The 15,576-nt window shown below is 44.3% G+C and overlaps 1 protein-coding gene across 1 annotated transcript; it reads left to right on the forward strand.

Annotated features, from left to right (window-relative positions):
* The first annotated feature begins 1,010 nt into the window (after positions 1-1,010).
* On the forward strand, positions 1,011-15,576 carry LOC139417143 (claudin-7-A-like). The gene is made up of 4 exons (XM_071166388.1): positions 1,011-1,491; positions 10,227-10,391; positions 11,983-12,067; positions 12,773-15,576. Exons 1-4 carry the CDS (start codon positions 1,269-1,271, stop codon positions 12,945-12,947), a joined length of 648 nt encoding a protein of 215 aa, XP_071022489.1. The 5' UTR covers positions 1,011-1,268; the 3' UTR covers positions 12,948-15,576.

Here is a 15,576-nt window from a genome sequence, read left to right on the forward strand (position 1 = left end):
AGTTTATCTATAATTTATCTTCATTTTTTCTCTTTATATGAGAAGGATTAAAAAGGATTTACCAGTAGATTGTCAACTTGATTTATGATGATGACTGCAAGCTAAGATTTTGATAGTATGATGTTGACATGACCAGTCCAATCAAAGCTATTGTAGATATGTCATTTTATCTGTGGCCAATGACCTTGAGCCTACTTGGCAGCACCCAAGGGGTTACAATTTTCTAGTTCTACCTTTGGTGGTGATGTAGTGTCCCCATGAGTGACAGAACACTGAGCCAATCACGGCGTAATGCTGAAACACCTGCATTTTGCAAGTGCCTTACTCAAGAAAACAAAAAAGATACCACGTTGGTATGCTGCTTTATTAACTCAATGATATATGTATATATATTACATTGTTACACTGATATTATTATTGCATATTACACTGATATGTGACACATATAAATGCCAAAATAACATGCAAAAACAGGAAAGCTCCCCAAAAATATGGGGCTCTGCCCCACCTGCCCTGCATGAAGGATCTCCTCTGAAGGAAAGGCATCCCTCACTGGAAAACAAGTTCTAAGAAAAAGTTATTTATTGTCATTTGGCCAGCTGTTGAAGGTAAAATATGAACCTGATGTGTCTCTAGACAGTTCCAGGAGAAAATGTACAAACAGTTTAATCTTTAAAAAAATGTGGAGGCGATTTTTTTTTCAACGGATAAAGCCTGGGAACACCTGTCAGCTAAGCAACGCTGGCATTCTGAAGCTGAACAAATAGTTACCGTCAGCCCGGTAGGAACTGTACGGTTGTTTTACAGTACCCACTTGCTCGAGAAACAATTGTAGCTTCCCTGGAATGAAGAAGTAGCATGGCCAATGGGCGTGACATAACGGTAAGGGCCCTGGGAGGAGGGGATGCGAGAAGAGACCTCTCACGCATCGCCGGGCACGGTGACTGGACACACACACACCCTCGCAGGCCCTCATGCAGAATTTAAATCCCCCTTCCCGCAAGCTCAGCACTACTATTCAAGGTGCGGCTCAAGCTATAACAGGTGGAAAGGAGATCAAGAACCACAACAAGATTGTGTTTACTGACGCTATTCTGACGCGTTTAATGAAGATAGGTAGATCTACCTTGCAAATATAGACTGCATTAAGATAACCGTTGTGTGCCTTTGGACACGCACAAAAGGATTCATAGTTTTTTCATCAACAGAAACGTATTTATTTAGACATATAGACAAAAATAATCGACAAAATAATTGTATTTTTAAAGATGGCAAACTCGGGAATTCAACTTTTAGGATTCGCCCTGTCACTCGTCGGTGTCATTGCACTTATCGTGGGGACCATTCTTCCACAGTGGAAGATGTCTGCATACGTAGGAGACAACATCATAACGGCGGTTGCCATGTACCAAGGACTATGGATGTCATGCGCTTTTCAGAGCACAGGGCAGCTCCAATGTAAAATCTACGACTCGATCCTGCAGCTAGACGGTGAGTATAAATAAACGAAATATTTATTCGACCGTTATATTTCTATGACGGTATGCGCGTCCTGTGCGCACCTCACGCACTGTGAATTACGCATGCATATAACCCGATAGGCTATCTTATTATCAAAGGAGGAATGTCATGATTATGGTGACTTGTTTCGGGAAAGTCTCACGTTGTACCAGTAAATGGAATTGATTGACGGGAGATACAGGTGAGCAGACATCTGAGCAGACACCTGAGACGGTCAGCTGAGGTCCCCACCCATTTTCCTATGGAGCAGTTCTTGTTCAATGGAGCACATTGGTGTCACTGATAAAGGTGTGACCTCGGGACTGTTCGTCATTTAATTGCCCCTCTCGTGGTTATCATTTAGTAGCGCCTTTTGTATTATTATACAGTGCGATACTGTTAACTCCTTTCCAGGTGCCACACTCACTGACACTTCAATCACTCTGGATATTACTCTTGAAAAATCAATTACAAACGTATCTGACATTTACTCTTATCAGAACCCCATTGAACACCTGGAGTTCTCAATCCTGTTACTGTTCCCGGCAACCTCTCCCCACCTCCCAACCCATTTTCCCCTCCCCTCTCTGCTGTCTATTCTCAAATGGCTGCGCCGGTCCACCCCCAAGGTGGTAAGGCCCCGACTGGCATGCCCCCTGCCCATTCATCACCCACTATACCCTGGCATAGAAAGGTGGCACAGGGAGGGTGCTGACTGGGGCTCCAGATGCCAGAGATGTCCTGGTCCTAACTAACTAACTAACTAATTAACGGTGAACAACCAAAAGAGTTGCCATTGCAACAGCAACACAGTAATCTGTGCAGGAATTTTACGCCCTTCCCCTCCCTCTTCCTCCCACCTCGGTTTGCCCCAGACCCTTAGGGCACCATAATGAAGAGAACCTGGGTGTAATTTGATATAACTCCCCATCTACTCTTCTTGGTTTCTCATGTCATACTGGTTGGTGAGAGGGATTTCATTGAACAGAGATGCCTGTTCAGATTTAGAACACTTAGAGTTCCAGTTTTTACTGGATGTAACTGCTGACAGTGAGCAGGTTTGGGGGTTCTAGGAATGGTACGGAGGGGGGGTCAGGGTGGCACTGTGGAGTACAGAGGGGTGAGGGTGGCACCGTGGGGTACAGGGTGGGGAGTCTGGGTGGCACTGTGGAGTACAGAGGGGTGAGGGTGGCACCGTGGGGTACAGGGTGGGGAGTCTGGGTTGCACCGTGGTGTACAGGGGGGTTAGGGTGATATTCCATGGTATTCCCAATTTGCATGCCTGGCATGCCCTCATTGTGTTTAGAATATAGCAGAGGAGGAATTTTTCTTCCTTCCTCTCTCCTCCATCCCTCCATCCCTCCATCCACCCATCCCTCCCTCCCTTTCTCCGTTTCTCAGGCCTGGAGTTTTTTTTTGTGAACTCAGGAATGGCCTGGACTGGCACAGACTGGTTTGGGGTGGCCTCTGCTTCTCCCTCTCTGTCAGTTTTATGAGATGTGGTGACAGATTAGGGGGTCCTGGCAGTAGCTTTCAATCCCCCCTCCCCTAAACAACAGCAGACTGTGTGATCATGCTCTCCACAGCCGACGTGGAGCAAGGGAGAAAGGGTGAAAGGGAGAAAGGGAGGGAGAGAGAGAGAGAGAGAGAGAGAGAGGGAGGGAGGGAGGGAGGGAGGGAGGGAGGGAGGGAGGGAGGAAAGAAGGAAGGAAGGAAGGAAGGAAGGAAGGAAGGAAGGAAGGAAGGAAGGAAGGAAGGAAGGAAGGAAGGAAGGAAGGAAGGAAGGAAAAATTCCTCTTCTGCCATATTCTAAACACAATGAGGGCATGCCAGGCATGCAAATTGGGGATACCATGGAATATCACCCTAACCCCCCTGTACCCCACGGTGCCACCATTGCAATAAATAGACCTCTGAACCTTTCACCTATTACTACCTGTCAGGGCAAGGAGATTGAGGTTGTAACCTCATATAAATATCTTGGAATTTTAATTGATGACGGCTTCTCTTTTTTTTGCATATTCAACAACAAAAATTGAAGCTGAAATTGGGATTTTATTTTAGGAATAAGGCCTGTTTTTCTTTTGAAGCCAGAAGGAGGCTAGCATCAGCTACATTTATGCCTTTACTAGACTATGGGGATATTTTATATATGAATGCTTCCGCTCAGTGTTTGAGATCAATTGACACTCTTTACCATGGTACTTTAAGATTTATTTTAAACTGCAAAACCCTTACGCACCACTGCACTTTGTATACCAGGGTTGGCTGGCCTTCTCTAGTCACTCGTAGGCTCAGTCACTGGTATACTTTTATTTACAAAGCCATTTTGGGTTTACTACCTTTTTATTTGTGCATTTTTATTGTTCAGAAATATGGTGGGTACTCTCTTCGTCCGCAGGACTTTATCCTGATAACTGTTCCAAATGTCCAAACTGAATTTGGTAAAAGGGCTTTTATGTACTCTGCGCCATCGTCTTGGAATACCTTACAAAATACTTTTAAACTGGAAGAACTTGTCCCGATTGTAGTTTTTCATGTTGTCTGTCTGTAATTTTTTTGTAATGACTTGGTGCTGCCTATCTTGGCAAGGGCGCTCTTGTAAAATAGATTTTAATCTCAATGAGCCCTTCCTGGTTAAAGAAAGGTTAAAAAATTTTTTTTAAATGTAAGACCTTCAGTCAAATTAAAATCAAATTGTATTTGTCACATGCTGCCAAATACAACAGGTATTTGGTACAACAGGTATTTGTATCACTGTATCTTACAGTGAAATGCTTACTTAAAGACCTTAACCAACAATGCCGTTTTAAGAAAATACCCCCCCCAAAAAATTAAATAATAATAAGAGAGAAGAAAAACAAATAATTAAAGAGCAGCAGTAAATAACAATAGCGGGGTTATATACAGGGGGTAAAGAGTCAATGTGTCAATGTGCGGGGACACATTGTCGAGGTAGTTGAGGTAATTACAGTGCCTTGCGAAAGTATTCGGCCCCCTTGAACTTTGCGACCTTTTGCCACATTTCAGGCTTCAAACATAAAGATATAAAAACGTATTTTATTGTGAAGAATCAACAACAAGTGGGACACAATCATGAAGTGGAACGACATTTATTGGATATTTCAAACTTTTTTAACAAATCAAAAGCTGAAAAATTGGGCGTGCAAAATTATTCAGCCCCCTTAAGTTAATACTTTGTAGCGCCACCTTTTGCTGCGATACAGCTGTAAGTCGCTTGGTATGTCTCTATCAGTTTTGCACATCGAGAGACTGACAATTTTTCAGCTCGAGCTGAGCTCGAGCTCAGTGAGGTTGGATGGAGAGCATTTGTGAACAGCAGTTTTCAGTTCTTTCCACAGATTCTCGATTGGATTCAGGTCTGGACTTTGACTTGGCCATTCTAACACCTGGATATGTTTATTTTTGAACCATTCCATTGTAGATTTTGCTTTATGTTTTGGATCATTGTCTTGTTGGAAGACAAATCTCCGTCCCAGTCTCAGGTCTTTTGCAGACTCCATCAGGTTTTCTTACAGAATGGTCCTGTATTTGGCTCCATCCATCTTCCCATCAATTTTAACCATCTTCCCTGTCCCTGCTGAAGAAAAGCAGGCCCAAACCATGATGCTGCCACCACCATGTTTGACAGTGGGGATGGTGTGTTCAGCTGTGTTGTTTTTACGCCAAACGTAACGTTTTGCATTGTTGCCAAAAAGTTCAATTTTGGTTTCATCTGACCAGAGCACCTTCTTCCACATGTTTGGTGTGTCTCCCAGGTGGCTTGTGGCAAACTTTAAACTACACTTTTTATGGATATCTTTAAGAAATGGCTTTCTTCTTGCCACTCTTCCATAAAGGCCAGATTTGTGCAATATACGACTGATTGTTGTCCTATGGACAGAGTCTCCCACCTCAGCTGTAGATCTCTGCAGTTCATCCAGAGTGATCATGGGCCTCTTGGCTGCATCTCTGATCAGTCTTCTCCTTGTATGAGCTGAAAGTTTAGAGGGACGGCCAGGTCTTGGTAGATTTGCAGTGGTCTGATACTCCTTCCATTTCAATATTATCGCTTGCACAGTGCTCCTTGGGATGTTTAAAGCTTGGGAAATCTTTTTGTATCCAAATCCGGCTTTAAACTTCTTCACAACAGTATCTCGGACCTGCCTGGTGTGTTCCTTGTTCTTCATGATGCTCTCTGCGCTTTTGACGGACCTCTGAGACTATCACAGTGCAGGTGCATTTATACGGAGACTTGATTACACACAGGTGGATTGTATTTATCATCATTAGTCATTTAGGTCAACATTGGATCATTCAGAGATCCTCACTGAACTTCTGGAGAGAGTTTGCTGCACTGAAAGTAAAGGGGCTGAATAATTTTGCACGCCCAATTTTTCAGTTTTTGATTTGTTAAAAAAGTTTGAAATATCCAATAAATGTCGTTCTACTTCATGATTGTGTCCCACTTGTTGTTGATTCTTCACAAAAAACTACAGTTTTATATCTTTATGTTTGAAGCCTGAAATGTGGCAAAAGGTCGCAAAGTTCAAGGGGGCCGAATACTTTCGCAAGGCACTGTATGTACATGCAGGTAGGGTTACTATAGTGGTTATGCATAGATGATAAGAGAGAGAAGCAGCAGCGTGGGGGGGGGGTGAAAATATTTTGGGTAGCCATTTGATTAGCTGTTCAGGAGTCTTATGGCTTGGGGGTAGAAGCCTCTTGGAGCTAGAATTGGCGCTCCGGTACCGCTTGCCGAGCGGTAGCAGAGAGAACAATCTATAAATTGGATAGCTGGAGTCTTTGACAATTTTTAGGGCCTTCCTCTGACATCGCCTGGTTCAGAGGTCCTGGATGGCAGAAGGCTGGGCCCCGGTGATGTACTTGGCTGTATGCACTACCCTCTGTAGTGCCTTGTGGTCAGAGGCTGGACAGTTGCCATACAAGGAAGTGATGCAACCCGTCAGGATGCTCTCGATGGTGCAGCTGTAAAACCTTTTGAGGATCTGAGGACCCATGCCAAATGTTTTCAGTCTCCTGAGGGGGAATAGGTTTTGTCTTGCCCTCTTCACAACTGTCTTGGTGTGCTTGGACCATGTTAGTTTGTTGGTGGTGTGGAAGCCAAGCTTTCAACCTGCTCCACTACAGCCCCGTCAATGAGAATGGTGGCTTGCTCGGTCCTCCTTTTCCTGTAGTCCACAATCATCTCCTTTGTCTTGATCAAGTTGGGGGAGAGGTTGTTGTCCTTGCACCACACGGTCAGGTCTCACCTCCTCCCTATAGGTTGTCTCATCGTTGTCGGTGATCAGGCTGTTGTGTCATCAGCAAACGTAATGATGGTGTTAGAGTTGTGGCTGGCGTGCAGTCATGAGTAAACAGGGATACAGGAGGGGACTGAGCATGCACCCTGAGGGGCCCCCGTGTTGAGGATCAGCGTGGCGGATGTGTTATTACCTACCTTACCACCTAGGGGCGGCCCGTCAGGAAGTCCAGGATCCAGTTGCAGAGGGAGGTGTTTAGTCCCATGGTCTTTAGTTTAGTGATGAGCTTTGAGGGCACTATGGTGTTGAAGGCTGAGCTGTAGTCAATGAATAGCAGAATAATGAATAACACGTAGGTGTTCCTTTTGTCCAGGTGTGAAAGGGCAGTGTGGAGTGCAATAGAGATTGCATCATCTGTGGATTTGTTGGTGCGGTATGCAAATTGGATTGGGTCTAGTGTTTCTGGGATAATGGTGTTGATGGGAGCCATGACCAGCCTTTCAAAGCATTTCATGGTTACAGACGTGAGTGCTATGGGTTGGTAGTCATGTAAGCAGGTTACCTTAGTGTTCTTGGGCACAGGGACTATGGTGGTCTGCTTGAAACATGTTGGTATAACAGACTCAGACAGGGAGAGGATGAAAATGTCAGTGAAGATACTTGCCAGTTGGTCAGCACATGCTCGGGGAACACGTTCTGGTAATTCGGCTGGCTCAGAGGCCTTGTGAATGTTGACCTCTGATACACTCATGCATGTTTCAGTGTTACGTGCCTCAAAGCGATTATAGATAAATAAAGTTATTTAGCTCGTCTGGCAGGCTCGTGTCACTTGGCAGCTATTGGCTGTGCTTCCCTTTGTAGTCTGTAATAGTTTGCAAGCCCTGCCACATCCAACGAGCATCGGAGCCGGTATAGTACGATCCGATCTTAGTCCTCTATTGGCGCTTTGCCTGTTTGATGGTTTGTCAGAGGGCATAGCGGGATTTCATATAAGCTTCCGGGTTAGAGTCCCGTTCCTTGAAAGCGGTGGCTGTACCCTTTAGCTCAGTGCGAATGTTGCCTGTAATCGATGGCTTCTGGTTGGGGTATGTACGTACAGTCACTGTGGGGACAACGTCCTCGATGCACTCATTGATAAAGCCAGTGACTGATGTGGTGTACTCCTCAATGCCATCGGAAGAATCCCGGAACATATTCCAGTCTGTGTTGGCAAAACAGTCCTGTAGTTTAGCATCTGCTTCATCTGACCACTTTTTTATAGACCGAGTCACTGGTGCTTCCTGCTTTAATTTGTGCTTGTAAGCAGGAATCAGGAGGATATCGTGCACCAGCTGTTGTTTACATAAATGCCTAGGCACCCACCCCGTGTCTTACCAGAGGCTGCTGTTCTGTTTTGCCAATAGAGTGTGTAACCCGCCAGTCTTATGTTCTTAATGTCGTTGTTCAGCCAAGACTCGGTGAAACATAAGATATTACAGTTTTTAATGTCCTGTTGGTAGGCTATACGTGCTTTCAGTTCGCCTCATTTATTTTCCAGCGATTGAATGTTAGCTAGCAGAACGGAACGCAAGGGCAGATTAGCCACTCATCGGCTGATCCTCGCAAGGCACCCTGATCTTTTGCTTCGAAATCTCTGTTTCCTTCTCCAGCGAATCATGGGGATCGGTGCCTGATCGGGTGTCTGCAGTATATCCTCGTGTCCAACTCATTGAAGAAGTACTCCTTGTCCAATTTGAGGTAAATATAATCCCAGTTCTGATGTCCAGAAGCTCTTTTCGGTCATAAGAGACGGTAGCAGCAACATTATGTACAAAACGAACAATTAGAACAATGCAACAAAAAAAAATTGCATGATTGGTTGAGAGCCGATAATACGGCAGCCCTACCCTCCGGCACCATCAGAAACAGGTCAACATTCACAAGGCCGTAGGGCCAGACAGATTACCAGAACGTGTTCTCCGAGCATGCGCTGACCAACTGGCATGTGTCTTCACTGACATTTTCAATCTCTTCCTGTCTGAGTCTGTAATACCAACATGTTTCAAGCAGACCACCATAGTCCCTGTGCCCAAGAACACTAAGGTAACCTGCCTAAAAGACTACCGACCCGTAGCACTCAAGTCTGTAGCCATAAAGTGCTTTGAAAGGCTGGTCATGGCTCACATCAACACCATTATCCCAGAAACCTTAGACCCACTCCAATTTGCATACTGCCCCGAAAGATCCACAGATAATGCAATCTCTATTGCACTCCACACTGCCCTTTCACACCTGGACAAAAGGATGGCAACTGTTCAGCCTCCGACCGCAAAGGCACTACAGAGGGTAGTGCTTACGGCCCAGTACATCACCAGGGCCAAGCTTCCAGACATTCAGGACCTTTATACCAGGCGGTGTCAGAGGAAGGCCCAAAAAATTGTCAAAGACTCCATCCACCCAAGTCAGAGACTGTTCTCTCTGCTACCGCACGGCAAGCGGTACCAAAGTGCCAAGTCTAGGTACAATAGGCTTCTAAACAGCTTCTACCCCCAAGCCACAAGACTCCTGAACATCTAATCAAATAGCTACCCAAACTATTTGCATTGCCCTCTTCTACGCTGTTGCTACTCTCTGTTATTATCTATGCATAGTCACTTTAATAACTCTACCTACATGTATATATTACCTCAATTACCTCAACACTGGTGCCCCCGCACCTTTACTCTGAACCGGTACCTCCTGTATGTAGTTCCGCTATTGTTATTTTTCTGCTGCTCTTTAATTATTTGCTATTTTTATCTCTTACTTTTTTTTGGGGGGGGGGGGGGGGTTTCTTAAAACTGCAATTATTTATTTAGTTTTATCTAACCTTTATTTCACTAGGCAAGTTAGTTAAGAACAAATTCTTATTTACAATGACGGCCTAGCAAAAGGCAAAAGACCTCCTGTGGGGAAGGGGGCTGGAATTAAAAATACAAAATAAATCAAATATAAATATAGGACAAAACACACATAACGACAAGAGACACAACACTACATAAAGAGAGACCTAAGACAACATAATAGCAAGGCAGCAACACATGACAACACAGCATGGTAGTAACACAACATAACAACAACATGGTAGCAACACAACATGGTAGCAGCCCAAAACATGGTACAAAAATTGTTGGTTAAGAGCTTGTAAGTAAGCATTTCACAGTAAGGTCTACTACACCTGCTGTATTCGGCGCATGTGACAAATTAAATTTGATTTGGAAGAGAGCGAGAGATGGAGAGAGAGAGGGGGGTAGAGGGGTGTAGAGAGACTTGCTGATCTTTTATTTTAATTTTAAATTCTGCAATATATCCCACAAGTCTATAAATTAAAGCTATCTATAGCTGTGCCACACCTCTCTCTCCCTCACTATCTTGCTACTCCTTTCCCTACTCTCCCTTTCCTGCTCTGGTGTGTGTGTGTATGTGTTTGCGTGTGTTTCTCAGGCACTCTCCAGGCCACTCGTGCCCTGATGATTGTTGGCATCATCGTATCCATCGCTGGGCTGGGCGTGGCCACCATGGGCATGAAGTGTACCACCTGCGGAGGAAACAACAAAGTGTGGAAGTCTCGCACCGCCATGACTGGAGGTGTCATTCTACTGGTTGGAGGTGTGTGTGTGTGTGTGTGTGTGTGTGTGTGTGTGTGTGTGTGTGTGTGTGTGTGTGTGTGTGTGTGAGAGAGAGAGAGAGAGAGAGAGAGAGAGAGAGAGAGAGAGAGAGAGAGAGAGAGAGAGAGAGAGAGAGAGAGCGCTATGTTGGAGGGGCTATAGAGAGCGATCAGAATAATCACCATAAGCGTTATATGTTCTTAGGGTCCAGAGTTTTCCTTACATGATCAAATGACTTGGTCATGACAATCTCAGGGCCCTACTTTTTTTAAACATTCTTTCTGAGCTGGTCTGAGATCTGTGCTTATTATGTCACTTCGTCATTCTGGTCCCTAACAGGGGCATGGCTATATAGAGAGATCAAGAGAATCATCCCAGGCATATACTGTATTTTTCTTTATGTGTAGGCACTTCTTATTTAACATTACATGAAAAGATCTGTGTTAGAGGTCACTTGATCATTCTGGTCCAGCATCTGAGATCTTAGAGAGTACCGTATGTAGGGGGTTTGACCCTCTATCTGGCCACCAGCTGCTCTCCCACTCATCTAAGCCTGACGAAGACCTTCGATTTGAAACGTTGTGCAATAAAAGTCACACTCATCTACCCAGGTTCCCCTGGAGGTCACATAGGGAGAGAATGGAGGATTTTTTACTGACTATGTGGCTTAGGGCCTCCCGGGTGGCACAGTGGTTAAGGGTGATGTACTGCAGCGCCAGCTGGGCCATCAGAGACTCTGGGTTCGCGCCCAGGCTCTGTCACGACCGGGAGGTCCGTGGGGCAATGCACAATTGGCCTAGTGTCCTCTGGGTTAGGGAGGGCTTGGCCAGTAGGGATGTCCTTTTCTCATCGTGCACCAGCGACTCCTGTGGCGGGCCGTGCGCAGTGTTTCCTCTGACACATTGATGCGGCTGGCTTCCGGGTTGGATGCGCACTGTGTTAAGAAGCAGCGTGGCTTGGTTGGGTTGTGAATTGGAGGACGCATGACTTTCAACCTTCGTCTCTCCCGAGCCTGTACGGGAGTTGTAGCGATGAGACAATATAGTAGCTACTAAAAACAATTGGATACCACGAAAAAGGGGTAAAATTCTTCTTTTTTTAAATAAATACATTTTTAAAAAGACAATGGCTATTACTCTGACACTATTCCTTGTTTAGTGCATTACTTTTGACTAGGGCCTATAGGGATCTGGTCAAAAGTAGTGCACTATATAGGGAATAGTGTGCCATTTGGGATGCTGGTTGCCTGCATCATGGCAGATATGCCCACATATACATCAACTCATTATTAACTCTCATCAGACAATGGCAGTAAAATCTAATGGTTAGGGCCTGTTATTCACAAAGGGTCTCAGAATAGAAGTGCTGATCTAGGATCCGTTCATTATTTTAGATTATAATTAATGGACGGGGGGACTAGATTTTTGCTCATTTGAAGACTCATAGGTCAATGGCAGTAAACAGCTAATGACTGGAACTCAATAGCTAGCCTCCCATTGACTACTTGAGTGTATAGCTCCCCTCTCTCAAATACCTCTTTATGATGTCTCGATGTACTGATTTGTCTGTATCTGTTTGATCTTCTCCTTCAGCTCTGTGTGCATTAGTGGCCTGCTCGTGGTTCGCTCATAATCTCATCCGGGCCTTCTATAACCCGTATTCTCCTGTCAACACCAAGTAAGTATCCCTACAAAATTCCTGAATGTATTGGCCTTTCCCTTCTATTGAGTGGTCTTATTTAAAAAAAGGTCCAATATGCAGAAATCGCACCGCCATTTCCTGGCTTCTAAAATTCTAATAGTTCACCAAATATCAGTTTGTGACAAAACAAACAACCCCTAGTGTAGTGCAGGGGTAGGTAGCCATGGTCCTCGTAGAATGCCGCATTCACTTCAAGTTTTTTTATTTAACTGACCTGGAAGACCAGGTGTGTTGAATTTAGGCAATCACTGAACTAATCAATTTACTCAATTGGGCAGGTGGGGTGCCTAGTTGGGACAAAGGGTTGCCTAACCCTGGGTTAGAGAATCATTGTATCATCTGAACCACTATGAAATATATTTTCAGATGTTTGAATCTGGTGTACAAAAACTAAAGTAAAAGACACAAAAACGAAACAAGAAAAAAAAATGAACGAGAAGCATAGAAATAGAGCACATAGAAGAGAGCTATCACTTCTTAGACTTGCTTTCAATGCAATGCACATTCTATGTGCATTAATACCTATCAAGCAAAGTTGGCTTGGCGCCGTGTTAAGTCTTTGATTATGGACTTAAAAGGCTGGAGAAAAAATGTGCACACCACATGGCTTTCCAGGAGAATAATGTAAGAACACTGTTCTAGAACAACGTCTCACTCTTCTCTCCATCTCCCCAATAACAGGTTTGAGTTTGGGGCAGCCATCTTCATCGCCTGGGGGGGTTCTTTCCTGGACCTGCTGGGGGGAGCCATGCTGGCATCTTCCTGCCCCAGGAGTAAAAAGCTGGTGCCCAAATACCCTGTCATGAGTGGCGTGAGTGCTCTCTCACCATCCAGCAGCACCAAGGAGTACGTGTGAGCTAAATCATGCTGCCAGATTATAATGAGATTCACAGCACAGAAATTGTTGTGAGGTTTACAGATATGCCCACACCCCACCCCACCCCAGCAGGACCGTTGTGATGTCTCTCACCCGCTCCCAAAATTCCACAATTGTTTATGAGTGGGCCTCACAAATACACTATAATTGGTTATTGGATCCCCCTTATATTATGTTTTAGGGTGCATGTTCTCGTATTACACAAACACACACACACTTCTCTTATTACAGCCAAGATGCAGCATCATGGCAAACACTCACCTCCCTGTAAGAAACACTGTCTACTTAAATGAACATTTCCATTGTAATTGAAGGTAGTCAATTAAACTTGTTGTGGTGCTAAGGTCCTACTCTTGGCATACTCATGGGACAGCTATGTATGTAAAATAGGAAACGGGACTAGCGCACCACCAATACTTTTACAATGGAGATTTTTGTAGACATGACCATCTCCAATTGTGTTCAATGTTCAATCCAAGTGGAACTTCACACTAGTTGTGAGTGACTGTATACGCTATGGTGAATCACCGGACAATTCACTGTTGCACTACAAAAGGGGGGGGGGGGCTTTTCATACAGGCCTGCAATGTACTCTGTCCCATTATAAAATCTCTCAGAAAAGTGATTCTCAACAGGTGCATTATTACAAGAAGTGTTTGTTTTTATTATTGTACTACGTAATATACAGTGCATTCGGAAAGTATTCAGACCACTTCCCTTTATCCACATGTTGTTGCATTACAGCCTTTATCTAAAATGTGTCAAATAAAATTAAATCCTCATCAATCTACATGCAATGTCCCATAACGGCAAAGCAAAAATAGGTTTAGAAGTTATTGCAAATGTATTAACATTTTTTTTTTTAAAGAAATACCTTATTTACATAACTATTCAGACACTGCTATGAGACTCGAAATTGAGCTCAGGTGCATCCTGTATCCATTGATCATCCTTGAGATGTTTCTACAACTTGATTGGAGTCCACCTGTGGTAAATTCAATTGATTGGACATGATTTGGAAAGACACACACCTGTCTACATAAAGGTCCCACAGTTGACAGTGCATGTCAGAGCAAAAACCAAGCCATGACGTCGAAGGGATTGTCAGTAGAGCTCCGAGACAGGATTGTGTCAAGGCACAGATCTGGGGAAGGGTACCAAAAACTGTCTGCAGCAAGGTCCTCAAGAAAACAGTGACCTCCACGATTCTTAAATGGAAGAAGTTTGGCACCAGCAAATCTCTTCCTAGAGCTGGCCACCCGCCCAAACTGAGCAATCGTGGAGGTGACCAAGAACCTGATGGTCACTATGACAGAGCTCCAGAGTTCCTCCGTGGAGATGGGAGAGCCTTCCAGAAGGACAACAATCTCTGCAGCACTCCACCAATCAGGCCAGACAGAAGCCACTCCTCAGTAAAAGGCACATGACAGCCCACTTGGAGTTTGCCAAAAGGCACCTAAAGGACTCTCAGATCATGAGAAACAAAATTCTCTGGTTTGATGAAACCAAGATTGAACTCTTTGGCCTGAATGCCAAGTGTTATGTCTGGAGGAAACCTGGCACCATCCCTACGGTGAAGCATGGTGGTGGCAGTATCATTCTGTGGGGATGTTTTTCAGCGGCAGGGACTGGGAGACTTGTCAGGATCGAGGGAAAGATGAACCTGCCCCAGAGTGCTCAGGACCTCAGGATGGGGCGAAGGTTCACCTTCCAACAGGACAACCCTAAGCACACAGCCAAGACATTGCAGGAGTTGCTTCGGGACAAGTCTCTGAATGTCCTTGAGTGGCCCAGTCAGAGCCCGGACTTGAACCCGATTGAACATCTCTGGAGAGACCTGGAAATAGCTGTGCAGCGATAATCCCCATCCAACCTGACAGAGCTTGAGAGGATCTGCAGAGAAGAATGGAAGAGATTCTCCAATACAGGTGTGCCAAGCTTGTAGCTTCATACCCAAGAAGACTCGAGGCTGTAATAGATGCCAAAGATTCTTCAACAAAGTACTAGAGAGTCTGAACACTTATGTAAATGTGATATTTCAGTTTTCAAAATTTCTACAAACCTGTTTTTTCTTTGTCATTATGGGGTATTGTGTATAGATTGATGAGGGGGGAAAACAATTTCATCCATTTTAGAATAAGGCTGTAACGTAACAAAATGTGGAAACAGTCAAGGGGTCTGAATACTTTCTGAATGCACTGTACATTATCATCAAACTTGGTTTATTATGTGTTTTATCATTTGTTCATGATTCTGTATGAAGGCATGCTCTGTTCTGATGTCCACAATAGCATTCTACTTAGGATGGAACAATTTATTTGGGACGCATTATAGATAGTATGCTAGTGGTGTTCTTAGAATGTAGCCTGTGTTTTAAATGTAGCAGACTACAGTAGTACCATTCCTAAGTGCTAGCGTAGTTCAGTTCAGCCTTGTATTTTTGCCATTGGCTTTAAACAGCATAAGGAATATTGGATCTTTGTGCTGCACATTACGAAGCTCAACCATCCTGCATTTGTCTGAAAAAGATGTTCAGCAGAATTTTAATGCTGGGTCCTTTTGTATTTGTTTGTTGTAAGCATAGAAATGAAATTGCTAGATAGTAATT

This window comes from Oncorhynchus clarkii, chromosome 9 (genome assembly GCF_045791955.1).
Source record: "Oncorhynchus clarkii lewisi isolate Uvic-CL-2024 chromosome 9, UVic_Ocla_1.0, whole genome shotgun sequence".
NCBI lineage: Eukaryota > Metazoa > Chordata > Actinopteri > Salmoniformes > Salmonidae > Oncorhynchus > Oncorhynchus clarkii.

Excerpts from the sequence above, each read along its gene's own strand:
- LOC139417143 (XM_071166388.1), top strand. The coding sequence starts at position 1,269 with ATGGCAAACTCGGGAATTCAACTTTTAGGATTCGCCCTGTCACTCGTC. Across the intron at positions 10,392-11,982 it reads TGTCATTCTACTGGTTGGAG|CTCTGTGTGCATTAGTGGCC; the intron begins GTGTGTGTGTGT and ends CTTCTCCTTCAG. Across the intron at positions 12,068-12,772 it reads TATTCTCCTGTCAACACCAA|GTTTGAGTTTGGGGCAGCCA; the intron begins GTAAGTATCCCT and ends CCCCAATAACAG.